General features: G+C 33.4%; 2 protein-coding genes across 2 annotated transcripts; both read left to right on the top strand.

Moving 5' to 3' along the window:
* Positions 1 to 18,397: 18,397 nt before the first annotated feature.
* On the top strand, positions 18,398 to 19,519 carry LOC139106687 (uncharacterized). The gene has a single exon (XM_070663625.1). It carries the CDS (start codon positions 18,398 to 18,400, stop codon positions 19,517 to 19,519), a length of 1,122 nt encoding a protein of 373 aa, XP_070519726.1.
* Positions 19,520 to 20,729: 1,210 nt separating this feature from the next.
* On the top strand, positions 20,730 to 26,830 carry LOC139106686 (uncharacterized). Its single transcript, XM_070663624.1, has 5 exons — positions 20,730 to 20,891; positions 25,443 to 25,513; positions 25,646 to 25,753; positions 25,826 to 25,994; positions 26,223 to 26,830. The coding sequence occupies exons 1-5, from the start codon at positions 20,730 to 20,732 to the stop codon at positions 26,424 to 26,426; spliced, it is 714 nt and encodes a 237-aa protein (XP_070519725.1). The 3' UTR covers positions 26,427 to 26,830.
* Positions 26,831 to 27,373: the final 543 nt, after the last annotated feature.

The raw sequence follows: 27,373 nt of genomic DNA, 5'->3' as shown, positions 1-27,373 counted from the left end.
AGTTTCGCGTATATGTAAACAAAATGCAAATCATAAATTATTAATTTCGGAATCATCATTTATTTACAATCTGACCTTCGCACAGTCGTACATGTTAATCTCATAACAACAAATTCTCGTGCTGGTAAGACGTTTCGCGTTTTCGGAACTAGATTGCAAATCAATCGCTTTCTTGGTTATATAAACATAAAATATAATTTCATGTTTTCGGTTGCTTTTCATTGATTTTGTAATATAGTTTCGCGTATATGTAAACAAAATGCAAATCATAAATTATTAATTTCGGAATCATCATTTATTTACAATCTGACCGTCGCACAGTCGTACATGTTAATCTCTCATAACAACAAATTCTCGTGCTGGTAAGACGTTTCGCGTTTTCGGAACTAGATTGCAAATCAATCGCTTTCTTGGTTATATAAACATAAAATATAATTTCATGTTTTCGGTTGCTTTTCATTGATTTTGTAATATAGTTTCGCGTATATGTAAACAAAATGCAAATCATAAATTATTAATTTCGGAATCATCATTTATTTACAATCTGACCGTCGCACAGTCGTACATGTTAATCTCTCATAACAACAAATTCTCGTGCTGGTAAGACGTTTCGCGTTTTCGGAACTAGATTGCAAATCAATCGCTTTCTTGGTTATATAAACATAAAATATAATTTCATGTTTTCGGTTGCTTTTCATTGATTTTGTAATATAGTTTCGCGTATATGTAAACAAAATGCAAATCATAAATTATTAATTTCGGAATCATCATTTATTTACAATCTGACCGTCGCACAGTCGTACATGTTAATCTCTGATAACAACAAATTCTCGTGCTGGTAAGACGTTTCGCGTTTTCGGAACTAGATTGCAAATCAATCGCTTTCTTGGTTATATAAACATAAAATATAATTTCATGTTTTCGGTTGCTTTTCATTGATTTTGTAATATAGTTTCGCGTATATGTAAACAAAATGCAAATCATAAATTATTAATTTCGGAATCATCATTTATTTACAATCTGACCTTCGCACAGTCGTACATGTTAATCTCATAACAACAAATTCTCGTGCTGGTAAGACGTTTCGCGTTTTCGGAACTAGATTGCAAATCAATCGCTTTCTTGGTTATATAAACATAAAATATAATTTCATGTTTTCGGTTGCTTTTCATTGATTTTGTAATATAGTTTCGCGTATATGTAAACAAAATGCAAATCATAAATTATTAATTTCGGAATCATCATTTATTTACAATCTGACCGTCGCACAGTCGTACATGTTAATCTCTGATAACAACAAATTCTCGTGCTGGTAAGACGTTTCGCGTTTTCGGAACTAGATTGCAAATCAATCGCTTTCTTGGTTATATAAACATAAAATATAATTTCATGTTTTCGGTTGCTTTTCATTGATTTTGTAATATAGTTTCGCGTATATGTAAACAAAATGCAAATCATAAATTATTAATTTCGGAATCATCATTTATTTACAATCTGACCGTCGCACAGTCGTACATGTTAATCTCTCATAACAACAAATTCTCGTGCTGGTAAGACGTTTCGCGTTTTCGGAACTAGATTGCAAATCAATCGCTTTCTTGGTTATATAAACATAAAATATAATTTCATGTTTTCGGTTGCTTTTCATTGATTTTGTAATATAGTTTCGCGTATATGTAAACAAAATGCAAATCATAAATTATTAATTTCGGAATCATCATTTATTTACAATCTGACCGTCGCACAGTCGTACATGTTAATCTCTGATAACAACAAATTCTCGTGCTGGTAAGACGTTTCGCGTTTTCGGAACTAGATTGCAAATCAATCGCTTTCTTGGTTATATAAACATAAAATATAATTTCATGTTTTCGGTTGCTTTTCATTGATTTTGTAATATAGTTTCGCGTATATGTAAACAAAATGCAAATCATAAATTATTAATTTCGGAATCATCATTTATTTACAATCTGACCGTCGCACAGTCGTACATGTTAATCTCTGATAACAACAAATTCTCGTGCTGGTAAGACGTTTCGCGTTTTCGGAACTAGATTGCAAATCAATCGCTTTCTTGGTTATATAAACATAAAATATAATTTCATGTTTTCGGTTGCTTTTCATTGATTTTGTAATATAGTTTCGCGTATATGTAAACAAAATGCAAATCATAAATTATTAATTTCGGAATCATCATTTATTTACAATCTGACCGTCGCACAGTCGTACATGTTAATCTCTGATAACAACAAATTCTCGTGCTGGTAAGACGTTTCGCGTTTTCGGAACTAGATTGCAAATCAATCGCTTTCTTGGTTATATAAACATAAAATATAATTTCATGTTTTCGGTTGCTTTTCATTGATTTTGTAATATAGTTTCGCGTATATGTAAACAAAATGCAAATCATAAATTATTAATTTTGGAATCATCATTTATTTACAATCTGACCGTCGCACAGTCGTACATGTTAATCTCTGATAACAACAAATTCTCGTGCTGGTAAGACGTTTCGCGTTTTCGGAACTAGATTGCAAATCAATCGCTTTCTTGGTTATATAAACATAAAATATAATTTCATGTTTTCGGTTGCTTTTCATTGATTTTGTAATATAGTTTCGCGTATATGTAAACAAAATGCAAATCATAAATTATTAATTTTGGAATCATCATTTATTTACAATCTGACCGTCGCACAGTCGTACATGTTAATCTCTCATAACAACAAATTCTCGTGCTGGTAAGACGTTTCGCGTTTTCGGAACTAGATTGCAAATCAATCGCTTTCTTGGTTATATAAACATAAAATATAATTTCATGTTTTCGGTTGCTTTTCATTGATTTTGTAATATAGTTTCGCGTATATGTAAACAAAATGCAAATCATAAATTATTAATTTCGGAATCATCATTTATTTACAATCTGACCGTCGCACAGTCGTACATGTTAATCTCTGATAACAACAAATTCTCGTGCTGGTAAGACGTTTCGCGTTTTCGGAACTAGATTGCAAATCAATCGCTTTCTTGGTTATATAAACATAAAATATAATTTCATGTTTTCGGTTGCTTTTCATTGATTTTGTAATATAGTTTCGCGTATATGTAAACAAAATGCAAATCATAAATTATTAATTTCGGAATCATCATTTATTTACAATCTGACCGTCGCACAGTCGTACATGTTAATCTCTGATAACAACAAATTCTCGTGCTGGTAAGACGTTTCGCGTTTTCGGAACTAGATTGCAAATCAATCGCTTTCTTGGTTATATAAACATAAAATATAATTTCATGTTTTCGGTTGCTTTTCATTGATTTTGTAATATAGTTTCGCGTATATGTAAACAAAATGCAAATCATAAATTATTAATTTTGGAATCATCATTTATTTACAATCTGACCGTCGCACAGTCGTACATGTTAATCTCATAACAACAAATTCTCGTGCTGGTAAGACGTTTCGCGTTTTCGGAACTAGATTGCAAATCAATCGCTTTCTTGGTTATATAAACATAAAATATAATTTCATGTTTTCGGTTGCTTTTCATTGATTTTGTAATATAGTTTCGCGTATATGTAAACAAAATGCAAATCATAAATTATTAATTTCGGAATCATCATTTATTTACAATCTGACCGTCGCACAGTCGTACATGTTAATCTCTGATAACAACAAATTCTCGTGCTGGTAAGACGTTTCGCGTTTTCGGAACTAGATTGCAAATCAATCGCTTTCTTGGTTATATAAACATAAAATATAATTTCATGTTTTCGGTTGCTTTTCATTGATTTTGTAATATAGTTTCGCGTATATGTAAACAAAATGCAAATCATAAATTATTAATTTCGGAATCATCATTTATTTACAATCTGACCGTCGCACAGTCGTACATGTTAATCTCTGATAACAACAAATTCTCGTGCTGGTAAGACGTTTCGCGTTTTCGGAACTAGATTGCAAATCAATCGCTTTCTTGGTTATATAAACATAAAATATAATTTCATGTTTTCGGTTGCTTTTCATTGATTTTGTAATATAGTTTCGCGTATATGTAAACAAAATGCAAATCATAAATTATTAATTTCGGAATCATCATTTATTTACAATCTGACCGTCGCACAGTCGTACATGTTAATCTCTGATAACAACAAATTCTCGTGCTGGTAAGACGTTTCGCGTTTTCGGAACTAGATTGCAAATCAATCGCTTTCTTGGTTATATAAACATAAAATATAATTTCATGTTTTCGGTTGCTTTTCATTGATTTTGTAATATAGTTTCGCGTATATGTAAACAAAATGCAAATCATAAATTATTAATTTTGGAATCATCATTTATTTACAATCTGACCGTCGCACAGTCGTACATGTTAATCTCTCATAACAACAAATTCTCGTGCTGGTAAGACGTTTCGCGTTTTCGGAACTAGATTGCAAATCAATCGCTTTCTTGGTTATATAAACATAAAATATAATTTCATGTTTTCGGTTGCTTTTCATTGATTTTGTAATATAGTTTCGCGTATATGTAAACAAAATGCAAATCATAAATTATTAATTTTGGAATCATCATTTATTTACAATCTGACCGTCGCACAGTCGTACATGTTAATCTCTGATAACAACAAATTCTCGTGCTGGTAAGACGTTTCGCGTTTTCGGAACTAGATTGCAAATCAATCGCTTTCTTGGTTATATAAACATAAAATATAATTTCATGTTTTCGGTTGCTTTTTCATGATTTTGTAATATAGTTTCGCGTATATGTAAACAAAATGCAAATCATAAATTATTAATTTGGAATCATCATTTATTTACAATCTGACCGTCGCACAGTCGTACATGTTAATCTCATAACAACAAATTCTCGTGCTGGTAAGACGTTTCGCGTTTTCGGAACTAGATTGCAAATCAATCGCTTTCTTGGTTATATAAACATAAAATATAATTTCATGTTTTCGGTTGCTTTTCATTGATTTTGTAATATAGTTTCGCGTATATGTAAACAAAATGCAAATCATAAATTATTAATTTCGGAATCATCATTTATTTACAATCTGACCGTCGCACAGTCGTACATGTTAATCTCTGATAACAACAAATTCTCGTGCTGGTAAGACGTTTCGCGTTTTCGGAACTAGATTGCAAATCAATCGCTTTCTTGGTTATATAAACATAAAATATAATTTCATGTTTTCGGTTGCTTTTCATTGATTTTGTAATATAGTTTCGCGTATATGTAAACAAAATGCAAATCATAAATTATTAATTTCGGAATCATCATTTATTTACAATCTGACCGTCGCACAGTCGTACATGTTAATCTCTGATAACAACAAATTACCGTGCTGGTAAGACGTTTCGCGTTTTCGGAACTAGATTGCAAATCAATCGCTTTCTTGGTTATATAAACATAAAATATAATTTCATGTTTTCGGTTGCTTTTTCATGATTTTGTAATATAGTTTCGCGTATATGTAAACAAAATGCAAATCATAAATTATTAATTTTGGAATCATCATTTATTTACAATCTGACCGTCGCACAGTCGTACATGTTAATCTCTGATAACAACAAATTCTCGTGCTGGTAAGACGTTTCGCGTTTTCGGAACTAGATTGCAAATCAATCGCTTTCTTGGTTATATAAACATAAAATATAATTTCATGTTTTCGGTTGCTTTTCATTGATTTTGTAATATAGTTTCGCGTATATGTAAACAAAATGCAAATCATAAATTATTAATTTTGGAATCATCATTTATTTACAATCTGACCGTCGCACAGTCGTACATGTTAATCTCTCATAACAACAAATTCTCGTGCTGGTAAGACGTTTCGCGTTTTCGGAACTAGATTGCAAATCAATCGCTTTCTTGGTTATATAAACATAAAATATAATTTCATGTTTTCGGTTGCTTTTCATTGATTTTGTAATATAGTTTCGCGTATATGTAAACAAAATGCAAATCATAAATTATTAATTTCGGAATCATCATTTATTTACAATCTGACCGTCGCACAGTCGTACATGTTAATCTCTGATAACAACAAATTCTCGTGCTGGTAAGACGTTTCGCGTTTTCGGAACTAGATTGCAAATCAATCGCTTTCTTGGTTATATAAACATAAAATATAATTTCATGTTTTCGGTTGCTTTTCATTGATTTTGTAATATAGTTTCGCGTATATGTAAACAAAATGCAAATCATAAATTATTAATTTCGGAATCATCATTTATTTACAATCTGACCGTCGCACAGTCGTACATGTTAATCTCTGATAACAACAAATTCTCGTGCTGGTAAGACGTTTCGCGTTTTCGGAACTAGATTGCAAATCAATCGCTTTCTTGGTTATATAAACATAAAATATAATTTCATGTTTTCGGTTGCTTTTTCATGATTTTGTAATATAGTTTCGCGTATATGTAAACAAAATGCAAATCATAAATTATTAATTTTGGAATCATCATTTATTTACAATCTGACCGTCGCACAGTCGTACATGTTAATCTCTGATAACAACAAATTCTCGTGCTGGTAAGACGTTTCGCGTTTTCGGAACTAGATTGCAAATCAATCGCTTTCTTGGTTATATAAACATAAAATATAATTTCATGTTTTCGGTTGCTTTTTCATGATTTTGTAATATAGTTTCGCGTATATGTAAACAAAATGCAAATCATAAATTATTAATTTTGGAATCATCATTTATTTACAATCTGACCGTCGCACAGTCGTACATGTTAATCTCTGATAACAACAAATTCCCGTGCTGGTAAGACGTTTCGCGTTTTCGGAACTAGATTGCAAATCAATCGCTTTCTTGGTTATATAAACATAAAATATAATTTCATGTTTTCGGTTGCTTTTCATTGATTTTGTAATATAGTTTCGCGTATATGTAAACAAAATGCAAATCATAAATTATTAATTTTGGAATCATCATTTATTTACAATCTGACCGTCGCACAGTCGTACATGTTAATCTCTCATAACAACAAATTCCCGTGCTGGTAAGACGTTTCGCGTTTTCGGAACTAGATTGCAAATCAATCGCTTTCTTGGTTATATAAACATAAAATATAATTTCATGTTTTCGGTTGCTTTTCATTGATTTTGTAATATAGTTTCGCGTATATGTAAACAAAATGCAAATCATAAATTATTAATTTCGGAATCATCATTTATTTACAATCTGACCGTCGCACAGTCGTACATGTTAATCTCTGATAACAACAAATTCTCGTGCTGGTAAGACGTTTCGCGTTTTCGGAACTAGATTGCAAATCAATCGCTTTCTTGGTTATATAAACATAAAATATAATTTCATGTTTTCGGTTGCTTTTCATTGATTTTGTAATATAGTTTCGCGTATATGTAAACAAAATGCAAATCATAAATTATTAATTTCGGAATCATCATTTATTTACAATCTGACCGTCGCACAGTCGTACATGTTAATCTCTGATAACAACAAATTCCCGTGCTGGTAAGACGTTTCGCGTTTTCGGAACTAGATTGCAAATCAATCGCTTTCTTGGTTATATAAACATAAAATATAATTTCATGTTTTCGGTTGCTTTTCATTGATTTTGTAATATAGTTTCGCGTATATGTAAACAAAATGCAAATCATAAATTATTAATTTCGGAATCATCATTTATTTACAATCTGACCGTCGCACAGTCGTACATGTTAATCTCTGATAACAACAAATTCCCGTGCTGGTAAGACGTTTCGCGTTTTCGGAACTAGATTGCAAATCAATCGCTTTCTTGGTTATATAAACATAAAATATAATTTCATGTTTTCGGTTGCTTTTCATTGATTTTGTAATATAGTTTCAAGTATATGTAAACAAAATGCAAATTATAAATTATTAATTTTGGAATCATCATTTATTTACAATCTGACCGTCGCACAGTCGTACATGTTAATCTCTCATAACAACAAATTCTCGTGCTGGTAAGACGTTTCGCGTTTTCGGAACTAGATTGCAAATCAATCGCTTTCTTGGTTATATAAACATAAAATATAATTTCATGTTTTCGGTTGCTTTTTCATGATTTTGTAATATAGTTTCAAGTATATGTAAACAAAATGCAAATCATAAATTATTAATTTTGGAATCATCATTTATTTACAATCTGACCGTCGCACAGTCGTACATGTTAATCTCTGATAACAACAAATTCTCGTGCTGGTAAGACGTTTCGCGTTTTCGGAACTAGATTGCAAATCAATCGCTTTCTTGGTTATATAAACATAAAATATAATTTCATGTTTTCGGTTGCTTTTCATTGATTTTGTAATATAGTTTCGCGTATATGTAAACAAAATGCAAATCATAAATTATTAATTTCGGAATCATCATTTATTTACAATCTGACCGTCGCACAGTCGTACATGTTAATCTCTCATAACAACAAATTCTCGTGCTGGTAAGACGTTTCGCGTTTTCGGAACTAGATTGCAAATCAATCGCTTTCTTGGTTATATAAACATAAAATATAATTTCATGTTTTCGGTTGCTTTTTCATGATTTTGTAATATAGTTTCGCGTATATGTAAACAAAATGCAAATCATAAATTATTAATTTCGGAATCATCATTTATTTACAATCTGACCGTCGCACAGTCGTACATGTTAATCTCTCATAACAACAAATTCTCGTGCTGGTAAGACGTTTCGCGTTTTCGGAACTAGATTGCAAATCAATCGCTTTCTTGGTTATACAGGGTGTCCCGGACCAACGTCACTTTTTTTTAACAGTAGGTAGAACTCGCCAAGACAAAACAAAATGTCCTTTACCGTTTTAAAAAATTCGTAATAGTTTTCGAGAAAATAAATATTTTATTTATGCGCGAGTGCGACAAGGAAACGCGGAGTGAGCGAACGCGCGATAGACGACGGCGAGTATCGCGTAAAGAGAATAGGCGGAGTCAGTATGTCGCGAGCGAGACGAGGAAACGCGTGAACAAGACAATGCGACGATACGAGGCGATGCGACGACGCGAGCTAGACGAGGAAACAACGCGCGAACGAGGCGATGCGACAATACGCGAGCGAAATGAAACGACGACGCGCGAGCAAGGCGAGGTGACCACACGTGAGCGAAGAAAACGATTACACGCGAACAAGATCAACTTGCGAGTTCACAGCTATCGTTTCCGCACTACCTTTTGAGGTAGATAGCTCAGTGCGTTTTTTTTAATGTGGTATCCCCAGTAGGCCTATTCCACTGTAAAAAATTCAACGCAGCAATTGTTCAAAGTGCCGCTCCTGTGTTTGTAAGCACAGTTCAGCTTTTTGAACAATTTGCTGCGTCGCTCTTTGTGTCATTTGCGGGGTAATTGCACCGAAGGCCGCGATGATCGCGTCGCGAACTTCATTGACGTTACGTTCCCGCATGTGCTCCACCTGCGCTTTTACGTGGCCCCAGATGAAATAGTCTAACACATTCATGTCGGGCGAACGTGCTGGCCACGTAATTGGACCCCCTCGCCCCATCCATCTCTCCGCAAAAACGTTATCTAAAACGTTCCGCGCGCGACGAGAAAATGAGGGGGGGCACCGTCTTGCTGCAAAATGAGATCGACGCGCATTTGCAGCGGCAAATTTTCTAACAGAACGGGGAGCTCGTTCTGTAAAAATTTGCATAAATTTCCCGTTTAATCGAGCGGGAAAGAAATACGGCCCAATCTGTAAATTTATAAAAATATTACAATTTTTTTCAATATTTCTTAAACGACGTATAAAAAAATACTTACAACTCGATCTGCAATGACCCCTGCTCATACGTTTAACGCCCACCGGTACTGAAACGCACCTTGACGCACGGCCCGCGGATTATCATGAGCCTATAATATAAAATTTTTTGAATTAAATATGCCATTCGGCGTAAAAAGGGCCTCATCTGTCCACAAGATTCGAGCGGGGAAATTTGGATTCCGCCGGCATTGGGCAAGGAAGCTTACAAGTGTTTATTCCTAATTATTTTTTGCTGAAAGTAAATTAAATAAATTTTTTTAATCCAAATATGCATACCTTCGCAAAAAATAGCACGGTCTCTTTCGTCCCGCTCAAGAACATGCTGCACCCGCTGATAGTGGAACGGATGCAGTCCATTTTCCTTGATAACTCGGTGCACGAAGGATCGTGACACACCGAAGGTACGCGCTATACGCCGTATACTATTAGCGGGGTTCTCCTCTAACGCCTCTAATATTTCCTCTTCAGCGTGTGCGTTTCGACGTACACCATAATCATAATGAAGAGGATTTCTTCGGTCTACGCCGAGATATCCTGATTCCCTTGCACGTCGAAGGCATCTAAAAATTTTTTCGATAATAATAATTAGCAATTCACTACTCGCAATTACTTCTATTAATCGATATGAAATAACATATTGAATAAATAATTTACCTGGATACAGTTTTTACTGTCGGACGCGGTCGATTCGGAAATCTTTCTGCGTATACACGCACTGCTCTCGCTGTGCTTTCGCCAGCAATACCGTAACATATTAACATGTCGGTATATTCAGTGGCCGTATAATTCACCATTTTGCAATACGTATCTAACAATAAGCTAGCTATCACCGTGCGTCGACTAGCCGACTAGCCGAAAGCAAGCACATGGAACTCCAGAAAAAACAATTGCAAATCGAGAACTTTGTCTCTCTTGCTCGGCAACAAAGATGTTCTTGCTTCGGCTAGTCGACGCACGGTGATAGCTTTTTGTTACATACGCATTGCAAAATAAATTATACGTCGATCGAATATACCGACATGTTAATATGTTACGGTATTGCTGGAGAAAGCGCAGCTCGAGCAGTACGTGTATACGCAGAAAGATTCCCAAATTTAATTTGTTTTTTAATGTTATTCAATATGTTATTTAATTTCGATAAATAGAAGTAATTGCGAGTAGTTAATTACTAATAATTGTTACCGAAAAAAATTTTTAGGCGTCTTTGACGTGCGAGAGAATTGGAATATCTCGGCGTATACCGAAGAAATCCACTACATTACGATTATAATGTACATCGAAACGTACGTACTGAGAAAGAGATTGTATTCGCGCCTCTTCCTCAAGATCAAAATGTAGTACCCTCTGCCATGTTCCGATGTGACCACAAATTTTAAAATTTAAAAACGCCGTCAGGTGGCGGATTCCAAGCCTGCACGGTGTTCGTAACTGATAACTCATTCTTCTTCTTTGTGCCGATGTCATCGCACACTAGATTAAGTTACTAAAATAATGGGGAAGAAACGTCGTTATTCGGAAAAGGAGAACGACCATCGCCTTCTAAAACGGATTAAGAAGTTAGAGCGAAAATTGGCAGATCGTGAATTAGTTTCACGAGGTAAGCTAGTAAACGTTTCATCACTCGTTTTGATGTTTTATCTCTTTCTTAACCTTTTCGAGTTGGTTAGCTACCAACGGCGATTGCTAGGTGGAAAGATTGATACATCCAGCCAAATTTAGTGCTGGTAGAGAGAATATTTATTTCTAATAAAGAAATTGGTCTCCTTCCTAACCTTTTTCGTGTTGGTCAGCAACCAACTACGTATGCCAGGTAGAAGGATCGATGACCTCTCTCGCTTAATATCAAATAGAAATGTTTCGATGCTAACATTAACACAATTATTCAGATTCATCGTGTATCATAATTCCATTGTTTATTTCGATTCAGACAGGGAAAGAGGTTATTTTGGTGAAGATTCTCCAGAGAACGAAAGACATCATCGTCGCTATGATTCTTCTAGTCAAGAATCTGTTCATGATGCCTCTCCTAGAAGAGATGATAAATCAAGATCGGTTTCTGTACAATCGGATCGAACGATTCCTTTAATCCAGGATGTATTTAATTCACCAAACGATACTATAACAGACCAATCAGCTCCCCAAGGACAAGAGGCTGCACAACCATCTTCCTCTGCACAAGATAATCCTCTAGATGCAAAGATTCTAGAAATTCTCAGTGCCCGACTAGAACCGGAGAAAATTTTTGCATCTGCTGTTCACGAGGACTTGGCGATTCGTATTTCTGAAATCAGTCGGAGAGGATTACCGCAGGAAGAAAAGAAATCTTTACTGAAAAAATTTCTTCTACCAAGTAATTGTGCAACTTTAGATTCTCCAAAACTAAATCCGGAGATAAAAGTTTGTCTGCAGGAAGCTATCATTAAAAGAGATGATCGTATTGCAGAAAAGCAACAAAGTATTGCGGCTGCTCTAGCAGCAGTTATTGAAGTTTTAACAAAGATTTTTCACTTGGAGTTTTCAGAAAAGTTTGAATTATTGGGAAGCCTAAATGGCGCAGTACGGTTGATTTCGGATCTTCAATATAATGAGTCCATTATCCGGAGGAGTTTAATTCTAAAAAATTTAGACGCATCCGTAAGAGATATTTTATCATCCACGGTAACAGATGAATGGCTATTTAGCAAAGATTTGGAAAATAGAGTCAAAGCAGCAAAAACTTTGGAATCGTCCAGCAAAACGCTGAAACAAAAATCACGAAGTTTTTCAAACTCGGGTTCAAAAAACTTGAGACGCCCGCTCCGGCGTTCAACCAATTGTCAGAACAAGACGTCTTCGAGCGGGCAGAAACCGTCATCGTCCCGTCGCTCGACTTATCATCCACGGGGGACATCGAAGAGCCAATACAAAGTCCAGCGCCATTACAGATCTCGGAACTAGAATCTGTAAGTGTTATAGGAGGTAGGCTCAGCTCCTTTGTTTCGAAATGGTTTTCGATTACCTCGGACAAGACAATCCTTCAGTGGATTAACGGTTATGAAATACCATTTATAAACTCACCTCGTCAATACTCTCGGCCAGTGGAACCACAGTGGTCTACTCAAGAGTCTATCACAATTAAAAACTTAATCTCGCAACTTTTAGAAAAAGGTGCTGTGATATTTCCCCGTAGTAATGCGTATCTCTTTAGATTAGTTTCTTAGTCATTTCGTAATGTATCTCCGACTAGAACTTTGATACGTCCTTCATCATTTAGAATGATAAAACACGCGTGCATCTCTCAGCTGCGTTTCCAACAAATTGATACCTGATATCAATATACAGACAACGAAGGATGTGTCAACGGGATCGCTGCCTTGGACTTGTAACGGTCCAGAGCAGTCAGTCGCTCTCAAATAAAGCCACCGCATAGACAACGCTCCAATCTCTTTCTTTTTATTCAAACCGCCTGCCATAATATCCCATAAAATTACAATACTGGCGACGAGGATGGGATTGTGCATTTTCCCTCTTGGGTGTGAGGTCTTTTGTACTTAATGCGGAAAGCCGGTAAAGACCAAGAGCAGAAAGTGACCGTTAAAATTGAACCACAGACTTCACCTTTACAACCATACGTTACGACTGGAGCAGGTACGAGTACGGAGTCTATGGAAACTATCGAGCCTTTCAACATGACTGAGATTCCCGGCTCGTTTAAAATTGAAATTTTCGACGCCACTAAACACCGGTGGACCACGTGGTTACAGCGACTACAAGGAGCCTTCGAGGCTTTTGGCATTACCACCGAGGCAAAGAAACGTACTTATCTCTTACAATACATTGGCATGGATACTTACACCAAGCTGGAGAGTACTATGGATAATACCAATCCCTACACCGCTCTTTGGGCTACGTTAATTGACAAATTGAAGGCGATACTGGAGCCGGAACCTCTCGAAGCAGCAGAAATTTTTGTTTTTCATAAAAGAAAGCAACAGGAAAACGAGTCGGTGCGCGATTTTGTCAATGATTTACATAAACTCAGTGCGAAGTGCAATTTTGGGGCTTATTTGAAGACAGCCTTACGTACGCAATTGATAGCCGGCCTCCGCAATCCAAATATTCAGGCAAGACTTCTGGAAACCCAAAATCTGACTTTCGATTCTGCAATTTCTACAGCCATTACCATGGAACTTGCTGAAAGCAGTACCACGCAATTGCGCAACCCTTCGCAAACAGCCGAAAGTATACAATACGTGAATTCGGAAACCAATCGGTACAAAGGAAACTCGCAGAAAAAAGGTCAACAAAAACGGAATGTGAAATCATCATCCGTTAACTACAAGAAGAATTTCAGAAGCCCCACGCATTCGAAACCGGACCGGAAATTTGAGAACGTGCCATCATCAATTAAAAATGTGAAGTGTTTTCGGTGCGGAAAAGAGCATTACGCAAATGAGTGTACACTTCCCAAAAATGTGGAATGCAGCTTCTGCCAGAAAAAAGGGCACCTAGCACGGGTGTGCTTTAGGAAAAGGAAGGAATCTGCCAATACTGTCGAGGAAGTCTGCACCATCGACACTGCCAATGCAAGGAGCAAATTCATCATGCCGCTTCAAGTCGAGCAACATCAGATGACTTTCGAAGTGGACACGGGAGCCGCCGTGAGTCTTATTAGTGCGGAAGACGCGAAGAAATTCTTTCCGTCGCATCGTGTTTTTCCGCCGAATGTAAGATTACAATCTTTTAATAAAGATCCGATTAATACAATCGGTTACATTCAAGTGCGAGTTAAATCGGATAAGCGTAGCTTAAATTTAAATTTATACATTGTTAAAATTCATTGTAAACCTCTTTTGGGCAGAGAATGGTTTCACGAACTAGTAAATACTAAAGAAATAAACGGTTTATATACCGATGACGAAATCACGACGCCATACATACATACAATTAATGAAAATTCAATAATAAAAAAATTATTACAAAAATACGATATTGTTACGGAACGCAAGGGAGCAATCAAATCTTACGTGGGTAAATTTACACTATTAGATAACGCGAAACCAGTTTTTATTAAGCATCGAACCGTCCCTTTCAAGATGCAAGACAAAATTAAAACTGAACTTGATAAATTAACCGCGAAAGGGATTCTATTACCCGTTAAATCATCCGAATGGGCCACGCCCATTGTCCCGGCACTAAAAAAAGATGGTTCAGTACGAATCTGCCGAGATTACAGTGTGACACTTAATAAGCAGTTGCTTATTGATGAATATCCTCTGCCCAAATTAGAGGAACTATTTTCGTGCATGTCAGGAATGACTATATTTTCTAAAATAGATTTAAAAAAAGCGTATTTACAATTACGTATAGACGAAAAACAACAAAAACTACTCACTCTCTCCACACATTGCGGACTGTATCAACCTACGCGTCTTATGTTCGGTGTAGCTTCTGCCCCCGCGATTTGGCAACGTACGATCGAAGAAATCTTTCACGATATTAGCGGGGTCAAAATTTTTCTGGACGATATTCGAATCGCTAGCGCAACAAAAGAAGAACATATTAAGAAATTAGAAATTATTTTCCGTAGATTACAGGAATTTAATATACAAATAAATTTAGAGAAAAGCGAATTCTTTAAAGATAGTATACACTTTTGCGGATACATAATAGATAAAAATGGAATTAATAAAGACCCGGCAAAATACGCGGCAATTAAAAAAATGCCTAGACCTACAAATAAAACAGAGGTACGCGCTTTTCTAGGTTTCGTTAACTATTATGCGCGTTTTATTAAAAATCTCTCGGAAATTTTACATCCACTTCATAACTTATTACGAGATAATGTCCAATTTAAATGGAATAATTCTTGCGAATACGCATTCGACAAAGCTAAACAAGCATTTAGTGAAAATAAAATACTTGCACATTACGATCCCGAATTACCTTTAATTTTAGCAGTGGATGCAAGTAATTACGGAATTGGCGCAGTACTTTCTCACGTGTACCCCGATAAATCGGAAAGAATCATTCAATGCGCATCTCAGAAATTAAACCCTACACAGCAAAAATACACGAACATTGATAAAGAAGCGTATGCCATTATTTTTGGCATTAAAAAATTTCATCAATTTCTTTTCGGTACCAAATTCACTCTTGTTACGGATAATCAAGCGTTAACACGAATCTTCTCACCGGATAAAAACTTACCAACATTTTCAGCATTACGTATGCAACATTATGCATTATTTTTACGTGCCTACAATTATGATATTCAATATAAGAAATCCGAACTTAATGCAAACGCGGACGGCCTTTCTAGATTGCCTTTGGAAAACGAAAATGACACACATGAAGTAATTGATATTTTTCATTTAGAAACAATTAACTTCCTACCACTTACAGCAGAAGAAATTGCAAATTGTACAAAAACGGATACAGAATTACAAAAAATTTACAAAGAAATTACAACACATAATTACACATCTAATCGCAAGAAACAAAACATTAACATAGAAGAATTCTCAATTTGTAACGGAGTTATATTACGTTCCGATCGGGTTGTTATCCCAGAAAAACTAAAACATAAAATTCTTCTTGAATTACATTGGGGACATTTCGGAATTTCAAAAATGAAAAATTTGGCCCGCAAGATAGTTTGGTGGCCATCATTAAACAAAGATATAGAAAATCTTGTTAAAAATTGTACAATTTGCAACCTGCACAAAGATAATCCACCAAAAGTGGACGTACATTTCTGGGAAGATTCTACAAAGGTTTTTGATCGTGTGCACATTGATTTCGCGGGACCTTTTATGGGAAAACTTTTCCTTATCCTAATCGATGCATATTCAAAATTTCCCATCGTTAAAATCGTCAACTCAATGTCAGCTGAATCTACTATAGCAACATGTCGAGAAATTTTCAGTGAATACGGTTGTCCAAAAGTGATAGTAACAGATAACGGGAGAACATTTATTTCTTCTGAATTCAAAACTTTTATGCAAGAAATTAACTGCACATTAAAGTATACTGCCCCATACAATCCATCTACGAACGGACAGGCTGAAAACATGGTCAAAACAATTAAAAATGGATTAAAAAAAATGTGTGCAGAAAACAAATCCATACACTACAATTTATGCAAATTACTCTTACAATATAGAACTTGCGAACATTCACAAACAAAACAAATTCCTGCAGACTTATTTTTCGGAAGAAAAGTTAATTCACCGTTAGATTTTATTCATCCTACTTACAAATTACAAACACCGTATAAAAATACAAATATTTGTAAAAAAATTTTTCAAGCGAGGGAAAGAGTGAGTGCGCGTAATTATACTGGTACAACTAAATGGCTCCTCGGTAGAATTAAGTCTCGAATTGGCGCTTTACATTATGAAATAAGTTTAGATAATGGCATTATCGTTCGGCGTCATGTAAATCAACTTCGTAAAATTGGGGATAAGACCCCGGCAGTCGTTTCGGATACGATCCGTTCTTATGCTCCACCACCTGGACTTGAAAAGAGAAACAGTACCCCGCGGAGACTTCCAAGTAGCGCGAATTTACAATCCGCTGCCGAGAATACGCTTGCGAATGTTCCACCCGCAGAAGATTCCGAAATAACGAGAACACCCGTAGTTTTTCGTAGGGGACCAATACGCGAACGTAAACCACCTACCCGGTTACAGTACGATAAATTCTAGAAAGCCTTTTGCAAGTTTCTCTTTTCTTTTCTACGAGGGGGAGTGTGATATTTCCCCGTAGTAATGCGTATCTCTTTAGATTAGTTTCTTAGTCATTTCGTAATGTATCTCCGACTAGAACTTTGATACGTCCTTCATCATTTAGAATGATAAAACACGCGTGCATCTCTCAGCTGCGTTTCCAACAAATTGATACCTGATATCAATATACAGACAACGAAGGATGTGTCAACGGGATCGCTGCCTTGGACTTGTAACGGTCCAGAGCAGTCAGTCGCTCTCAAATAAAGCCACCGCATAGACAACGCTCCAGTCTCTTTCTTTTTATTCAAACCGCCTGCCATAATATCCCATAAAATTACAATAGGTGCTATAAGTCAAGTTTCTCGAGTGAAAGATCAATTCATTTCGAACATTTTTTTAATTGAAAAACCAGATGGTTCACACAGGTTAATATTAAATCTAAAGAAATTAAATAATTTTGTTCCTAAATTTTATTTTAAGTTAGAAGATGCAAAGATTGTTCGTCGCTTAATCTCTCGCAATTGTTTTATGGCCACAATCGATTTAAAAGATGCGTATTATTTAGTTGCGATAAAGAGTTCTTCAAGGAAATTTATTAGATTTAAATTCGAAGGCCAATTTTATGAATTTTGCTGCCTTCCCTTTGGTCTCAGTTCTGCACCGTATGTTTTCACAAAATTAATGAAGCCAGTTGTGGCATGGCTACGTCAATTAGGTTTTATGTCCTGTATTTATTTATTTAGATGATATTTTAATTTTTGGAAATTCTTTTAATTCTTGTAAGAAAAATGTACAGGCAACCTGCCAACTATTACAGAGACTTGGCTTCATTATTAATTACAAAAAGAGCAAATTAATTCCATCCACCAAAGTAAAATTTTTAGGTTTAATTTATGACTCTGTCCATATGACAGTAGAATTACCAGTTGACAAAAAATCAAAGATTAAAAAACTTCTTTACAAATTTAAGAAAATCAAAAGATGTAGTATTCGAAATTTTGCAAAATTTGTGGGCTCTCTTGAATCGTGCTGTCCAACTCTAAAATATGGGAGAGTCCACATGAGGAGTCTGGAACGAGAGAGATATGTTGCTCTCACGAATAATAATGAAAATTATAACGCGATAATGACGTTATCGAATGAGGTTTCAAATGATTTACAGTGGTGGATTGACCATATCAACTTTGCTCGTGATTCTATTCTAGTTAGGAATCCTGATTTAGAAATTTTTACAGATGCCTCTCTTTCTGGTTGGGGAGCATTTTGTAATGGTAGACGAATTCATGGACACTGGAATGCTGAGGAAAAGAATTGGAGTATTAATAGATTAGAATTAAAAGCAGTTTCTTTCGGGTTAAAATGTTTAACGGATAATGTCTCTAATAGTAATATTTTATTACGTGTTGATAACACAACGGCATTAGCTTACATAAATAGAAAAGGTGGAACTCGATATCCTGATCTTCACACAATAGCGAAAGAAATTTGGGACTGGTGTAAAAAGAATAATAATTGGATTTTTGCATCCTACATTTGTTCAGCTGATAACGCTGAAGCAGATTTTGAATCCCGTCGTTTAGAACCTGAAACGGAATATTCTCTTGCACAATCAGCCTTTGAAAAAATTATTGATAAATTTGGTGTTCCAGATATGGATTTATTCGCTTCAAGAACAAACTCAAAATGTGAGAAGTTTGTGTCTTGGAAAAAAGATCCAGAGGCATTCGCAATTGATGCCTTTACCTTAAACTGGAACTCAGATTTCTTTTATGCTTTTCCGCCGTTCATTTTAATTCCTAGAGTTTTAGAGAAAATTAAACAAGATAAATGTAATGGTATTATAGTGGTTCCTCAATGGCCAGCTCAGCCCTGGTATCCAATGTTCATGAATTTACTACAATCAGATTTTATAAAATTCGAGCCAGATATCAATTTGTTATCTTCTTTGGACAGGCTTCCTCATCCCTTGTGGAAAAGACTTACCCTGGTTGCCGGGATTTTATCTGGGCAACCTTCACGGAAAAACTAGTTCCAGCGGAAGCCATTGATGTGATGATTTCTTCGATAAGCGAGTCATCATTAAAGCAGTATGAGGGCTGTTTTAAAAAATGGTGGACCTTTTGTCAGCAAAAAGGTTTTGAAACGCAAGCATTTTCTATTCCGAACATTTTACTCTTTCTTTCTGAAGAATTTAATAAGGGCGCATCATACGAAACAATTAATAGTCTTCGTTCTGCGCTTGCATTTCTTGCTGGTCCTGAGTTAGCTCATAACCAGCAAATTAAAAGATTTATCAGAGGGACCGCGAAACTTCGCCCTTCTCGCCCGAAATACGATATAACTTGGGATCCTAGTATTGTTCTAAATCTATTAGCGTCATGGGGTCCTAACTCTTCGCTCTCTTTAGAAAAATTATCCTTAAAATTAATTACATTAATGGCACTAGTAACAGGCCATCGCTTGCAAACATTTTCCTTGATAGATATAAGAAATATTAAGTGTCTCAATGGTTCTTTTGAAATAAAAATATCAGATAGAATAAAAACTTCGGGGGAAGGACGAAATCAACCGGTCTTAATGTTACCGTTTTATTTCAATAATATATTAATTTGTCCTGCTAAGGTTCTAGAATATTATTTACAACAAACTAGTATGTTAAGAAAATCTAGTTATTCGTTATTTTTGTCTTATAAAAAACCTCATGGCAGCGTCTCTTCTCAAACGCTTAGTAGATGGATTAAAAGAGTCCTAGATTATGCAGGTATTGACACTAGTTATTTTGGTGCTTATAGCACCTGTCATGCTTCGACTTCTTGCGCTTTTAGAGGAGGTATTAATATTGATTTGATTAGAAGAACAGCAGGATGGTCTAAGGACTCGAATACATTCGCAAAATTTTATAATCGTTCGATTACACAAAATAGAAATGACTTTAGTAATGCGATATTAAAAACAATAAATAAATAATGTTCTTCTAAATGTATTCTTAAATCCAAAAAATATATACGTTAAAATTTTTTCTATCTTAATCTAGTTTATCCATAATTGCCGCAACAGCTTTAAACAGCTACATTTTGATCTTGAGGAAGAGGCGCGAAATACAATTGTATGATTAAACGAACTTACCTGTAAGTGAAGTTCTATCATAATTGTATGAGCGCCTCTTCCGAAAAGATCAGTCCCTCCCTGATTAATCCCCCTCTTTTTTCCCTAAAATGTTACGGCAATACTTTCAAAGAATGAGTTATCAGTTACGAACACCGTGCAGGCTTGGAATCCGCCACCTGACGGCGTTTTTAAACTTTAAAATTTGTGGTCACATCGGAACATGGCAGAGGGTACTACATTTTGATCTTTTCGGAAGAGGCGCTCATACAATTATGATAGAACTTTACTTACAGGTAAGTTCGTTTAATCATACAATTTTAGAGGCGTTCAAAGAGAACGTCTCGAATAGTATAAACCGTATAGCGCATACCCTCGATGTACCACGATCTTTCGTGCACCGCGTTATCGAGAAAGATGGGTTGCACCCGTTCCGTGAAACGAAAGAGACCGTGTAATTTTTTGCAAAGGTATACATATTTGGATTTTTTAAATTTATTTTTCAACAAAAAATAATCACAAGTTGAACACTTGTAGGTTTCCTTGCGCAATGCCGGCGGAATTCACAATTTCCTAATAGAATCTTGTGGACAGACGAAACTGTTTAAAAAATTTTGTACTGTGGGCTCATATGAACCCACGAGGCGTGCGCCAAAGTGCTTTTCAATACCGAAGGGCGCTTAACGTATGGGCAGGAATCATTAAAGATTAAGTTGTAAGTATTTCTTTTTTATACGTGATAACTCATTTAAGAAATACTAAAAAAAAAATTGTAATATTTTTATTGACAAATTTCAGATTGGGCTGTATTACTTTTCTGCTTGGTTAAATGGAGATCTACGCAAATTTTTTGTAAAACGAGATATCTGCGCTATCTACTTCACAAAGTGTTGCGGAAACGATAGCTGTGAACTCGCAAGTTGATCTTGTTCGCGTGTAATCGTTTTCTTCGCTCGCGTGTGGTCACCTCGCCTTGCTTGCGCGTCGTCGTTTCATTTCGCTCGCGTATCGTCGCATCGCCTCGTTTGCACGTTGTTTTCTCGTCTCGCTCGCGACATACTGACTCCGCCTATTCTCTTTACGCGATACTCGCCGTCGTCTATCGCGCGTTCGCTCACTCCGCGTTTCCTTGTCGTACTCGCGCATAAATAAAATATTTATTTTCTCGAAAACTATTACGAATTTTTTAAAACGATAAAGGACATTTCGTTTTGTCTTGGCGAGTTCTACCTACTGTTAAAAAAAAGTGACGTTGGTCCGGGACACCCTGTATAAACATAAAATATAATTTCATGTTTTCGGTTGCTTTTCATTGATTTTGTAATATAGTTTCGCGTATATGTAAACAAAATGCAAATCATAAATTATTAATTTTGGAATCATCATTTATTTACAATCTGACCGTCGCACAGTCGTACATGTTAATCTCTCATAACAACAAATTCCCGTGCTGGTAAGACGTTTCGCGTTTTCGGAACTAGATTGCAAATCAATCGCTTTCTTGGTTATATAAACATAAAATATAATTTCATGTTTTCGGTTGCTTTTCATTGATTTTGTAATATAGTTTCGCGTATATGTAAACAAAATGCAAATCATAAATTATTAATTTTGGAATCATCATTTATTTACAATCTGACCGTCGCACAGTCGTACATGTTAATCTCTCATAACAACAAATTCCCGTGCTGGTAAGACGTTTCGCGTTTTCGGAACTAGATTGCAAATCAATCGCTTTCTTGGTTATATAAAAATAAAATATAATTTCATGTTTTTGGAGTGATCGTTTTCTTGGTATTAATTTTTTTAATTTTTGTTTTTTTAATAATATATTATACATATCGCACTTTTCCACGGATTTTAAAGATTGAAATATCATTTCGCGTTTTCGGATATATATTGCAAATTAATCGCTCTATCGGTTATATAAAAATAAAATATAGTTTCATGTTTTCGGTTGCTTTTCATTGATTTTGTAATATAGTTTCGCGTATATGTAAACAAAATGCAAATCATAAATTATCAATTTTGGAATCATCATTTATTTACAATCTGACCGTCGCACAGTCGTACATGTTAATCTCTCATAACAACAAATTCCCGTGCTGGTAAGACGTGTCTAAACCGCATGCGACACGGTGATAGATATTTTAAAGAGATTGATTTACATTACGCCGGATGGTGCAGTATTGAAATGATGATTTGCTATATGATGATAAATTACGATTATTAACACAATGAATATCAATCGCTCTCTTGGTTTTACAAGAATATAATATATATTTTCGCATTTTTATAAACAAAATGTATATCGATCGCCGTCTCTATTTTTAAAATATAAATGTTTTTCGATCGCCCTCTCAGTTTTATTATATAATAATATGATAATGTATATCAATCTGTTTTTTATTTTTATATGAAAAAATGTGATATTGCATTTCTTGTTTTGTATAATATTGGGTACTGAATGCTTATCCGCATCGAAAGTTAGTATCAAAAAAATAAAATAATAATAATAATAAGTCTTAATCTTTCTCTATTAATAATTTGTAATATATATATATTTTTCATGTTTAAATTTTTTTTTGATTTCGCGCGATTCGATTCGATATATTCGATTTGTTTTGTTGTCATGGAAATGTTAAATTTCTTTTTTTTAAATATAATAATTTGTTTAATCATTCAATCGACAGTTTGATGTGAAGAGAAATATATTGTAATTTAAAAGAAAGGAAAATAAGGAAAAAAAGGAAAGAAAGAAAAGCAGGATAAAGAAAAGTTCGGAAAAAGAGGAAAAAGAAAGAAGGAGTAAAAGAAAGAAAGCGGTAGAATTATTAAATAAAGAGAATAAATCAGAATAAAGGTAACTTTTAAAAAATATTTATACTATTAAATATAACAGTGATCGTTTTCTTGGTATTAATTTTTTTAATTTTTGTTTTTTATAATAAGGATATTATACATATCGCACTTTTCCACGGATTTTAAAGATTGAAATATCATTTCGTGTTTTCGGAAATATATTGCAAATCAATCGCTCTCTCGGTTATATAAAAATAAAATATAATTTCATTTTTAAGGTTGCTTTTTCATGATTTTGTAATATAGTTTCGCGTATATGTAAACAAAATGCAAATCATAAATTATCAATTTTGGAATCATCATTTATTTACAATCTGATCGTCGCACAGTCGTACATGTTAATCTCTCATAACAACAAATTCTCGTGCTGGTAAGACGTTTCGCGTTTTCGGAACTAGATTGCAAATCAATCGCTTTCTTGGTTATATAAAAATAAAATATAATTTCATGTTTTTGGAGTGATCGTTTTCTTGGTATTAATTTTTTTAATTTTTGTTTTTTTAATAATATATTATATATATCGCACTTTTCCACGGATTTTAAAGATTGAAATATCATTTCGATAGTTTTCTGCAATATCCGACGATTGAGTTTTATTGTTTGTCGCAAGGCTACGAACATAATATTAGGGACGCATTAATAGCCATTAATCTCTCATAAATCTCCCATTAATCTCTCTTAAATAAAAAGAGATTTATTCAGAATAAAGATAACTTTTAAAAATTATTTATACTATTAAATATAACAGTGATCGAATAAACTTTGGGTGGGAAAAAAAAGAACGCTTGCATATTAAATGTTTTCTTGGTTTTACATGAACAAAATATAGTTTCGCGTTTTCTAAAACAGAATGCATATCGATCACTCTCTCGGTTAAGAATGAAATGTGAGTGTGTAGTTTAATAAATGAAATAGGTAGGATTCTTCTACTTGGTAGTATTGCCTGAAGAAGTCATATTTTTTCTATGGCCTATTAATTAGTACATGAAAAGGTATGCCTTCAGGTAGGAATATTATTCAAGGAAAGATGCGACGTCTTAGCTAGAGCGGGACATGTCGCATCTGAGAAGAACTTTAGTTGTAAGAATGTTAGACATTTACTCTGACCATAGATGTATCATCAGAAAACAATGATGATACAAGGTAGAGTACAATGTTTTTGAATGTCTATTGAATGTATTGTTCTTGAATAATATATATACTTGAAAAATCAGAACACAATATATAATTAATTAATTAAGTAATAACGTGCTCAAATATTTTAATAGATATATAATTAAGCAATTAATTAAATTATTAATTAAATAACTTAATAAATAAATAAGTATATATATAAATAAATAAATTAATTAATTAATAAGAAATTTAATTAATTATATACTAAAAAAACAAAAGTAATAAACAAATAATCAGAAAGTAAATAATAATAAAAGATAATCAGATACAAATAACAAATAATTAGATAGTGAGAAAATTATTTAATTAAAAAATAAAAAATAAAAATAATAAATAGGTCTTTTTTTTCTTTTTTTTTGAAAGAAAATAAATAAATAAATAACTTTAATTATTAACTAAATATTTTAATAGATATATAATTAAGCAATTAATTAAATTAATAAATAAAAAAAAATAATTAAATAAATATATATATATATATATAAATAAATTAATTAATTAATTAAATAATTAATAATAAAATTAATTAAATATATACAAAAAAAAAGTAATAAAAAAAAACAGAAAGTAAATAATAATAAAAAATAATCAGATACAAAAAACAAATAATCAGTTAGTAATAAAGATTTTTTTTATTAATAACTACCTAAATAAATAAATTATTATCCAAAACTATTTAATAATAATTTTTTAACAATTTTTAATTATTTTTTTTTTTTTAATACAAAATTTGTTTAACAAAATTTGTTTAAATATTGCTATTTTGTGTTAAATTACATTATCAATTAATTTCTTTTAATTAAAATTAGATAATGCAGAGTTTAGAAAAATTTGAAGACGAATTATTAAAAATGAATACAGAGATAACTTCAAATAATAGGTAATAAATAGTATTAAATTAATTGGTAATTTTTAAAAGGTTTTTTAATCTTTTTTTTATTTCATTTTGGTTTAATTTTTCTATTATTTTTTTCAATTTATTTTTTATTTAAATTCACATTTTGTTTTCAAGTGCAATGAGTTTAGAAAATTTAGAGGACGAATTAATTAAAACAAATCCAGAAGAAATGCTGTCCACTAATGAACTAATTGACAGTATTCAATTGTATGATGCAACCGTGTAAGTCAATGTAATTAAGTTATATTATTTTAATTAATTTTAATATACTACAAATTAATTCTTTTTTAATAGAGAAATTATTGGTTTTGTGGACGGCATCGATTCACCAAAAATTGTTGGTAGTAATCAGCAATTTAAAATATTTAAATTTTACATTAGTAACGGAATGGGAAGAAGAGTTCAAGTCGTTTGTTGGAACGATGAAATAGAAAAAATTTCAGAAAAAATTTTACCAAATTGTGTAGGTTTTAAAAAATTAAGTAAAACTTAATTTAAACTTAACTTTAATTGAACTTAATTTAACTTTTTTAAAAAAATTTTTTTTTGAATTATTTTTACTATCTTTTTTATGGTTTGTTTAATCTTTCTTTTTAAATAACTTATATTTAAAATTTAAATATTTTGTCTTTCTTTTTTTTTGTTTTTTTTATCTTTTTTTTTAAATAACTTATATTTAAAAAATATTTAGATTATTCATCTGGATGGTGTTCAAGCGCGAGTACCAAAAATTGCTGCATTTAATAATGGAAATGTACCATTTGAATTATTAATACGCAGTAATTCAATTATTACAAACTTAGGGAAATATGAGCCTACAACAAATTTTATAGAGAATCCAATAACCATTAAATTTACTGAAATATTTAACACAACACAGCGAATTAGTATGTAGTAAAAAATTTTATTAAAAATTAATTAAAATTTACAAATACTATATTAAATTTTTTATAATAATTAAAAAGGTTTAGATGGTTACATTAAAACAAATTTTGCGGAGATACATGACCCCAAATTAAATAAAAAAATTGGATGTGGGGCAATAACGGACGGGATGTATAAATTAGAAGTACACATTTTAGAATTTTCTAAAATTGAATACATAAAGTTAAATATCAATAAAGGAAACAAAGTCCAAATTATTGGATTAATTCAATCATCTGGTAAAAAAAAATTATATTTATATTAATAATACTTTTTAATTAATAACAAATAATAATAATACAGTACAGAAGGTGTTTTATTCCCTTGCGGGGTACACCGGACCTCCGCTCCGTTTACAATTATTTCTTTCCCAATGCTTAAACTATTATACAACTATCCTCCATATACCAAAATACTAATTCTAACATTAGAGAGAGAGAGCCACATTTCACCCATACTTCCATTCCTCTCACACATGCTACGGGACCTTCGCTTCCGGCGCATTCTTTTTAATCTTCCCATTCACCTCATTCACACTTCTAACCTTCATTTTCCTCTTTTCTTCTTCTAAAAACATCTTTATCTACCATCTTTTTCTACTACCTTTTAATCTCATTTTCCTATACTAACTCTTACAATCTTTTCCCTATCTCACTTAATCCAAACCTCTTTCTCTTTACCTCATTCTCTTTTATTACCTGTTCTTCCCACCTTTCCTTTCTCATGCCTTTCCATTCCCTCAGTTCTTCTCTTACCTCATCCCACACCCATACTTTATTCTCTATCCACAATTTCATATAACCCTCGAGAAAAGTGTATCGGCTAGGGGGGAAACATAGTAAGGTCTGAAGACAGGTCTTCTTCTGTATGTATTGTGGATTTGTGAAAGGAGAGGAATCAGCGGATGGGAACAGAAGG

This window comes from Cardiocondyla obscurior, linkage group LG11, assembly GCF_019399895.1.
Source record: "Cardiocondyla obscurior isolate alpha-2009 linkage group LG11, Cobs3.1, whole genome shotgun sequence".
Lineage (NCBI taxonomy): Eukaryota > Metazoa > Arthropoda > Insecta > Hymenoptera > Formicidae > Cardiocondyla > Cardiocondyla obscurior.
Note: the sequence above shows the minus strand (reverse complement) of the source record. Positions and strands in the feature narration are given on the sequence as shown.

What these genes read in the sequence shown, in the direction of transcription:
- LOC139106687 (XM_070663625.1), top strand. Translation starts at nt 18,398, where the DNA reads ATGACAGTAGAATTACCAGTTGACAAAAAATCAAAGATTAAAAAACTT.
- LOC139106686 (XM_070663624.1), top strand. Translation starts at nt 20,730, where the DNA reads ATGAGTTATCAGTTACGAACACCGTGCAGGCTTGGAATCCGCCACCTG. An exon ending in GAGATAACTTCAAATAATAG is followed by an intron (nt 25,514 to 25,645) that starts GTAATAAATAGT and finishes TTTGTTTTCAAG; the next exon opens with TGCAATGAGTTTAGAAAATT. An exon ending in CAATTGTATGATGCAACCGT is followed by an intron (nt 25,754 to 25,825) that starts GTAAGTCAATGT and finishes CTTTTTTAATAG; the next exon opens with AGAAATTATTGGTTTTGTGG.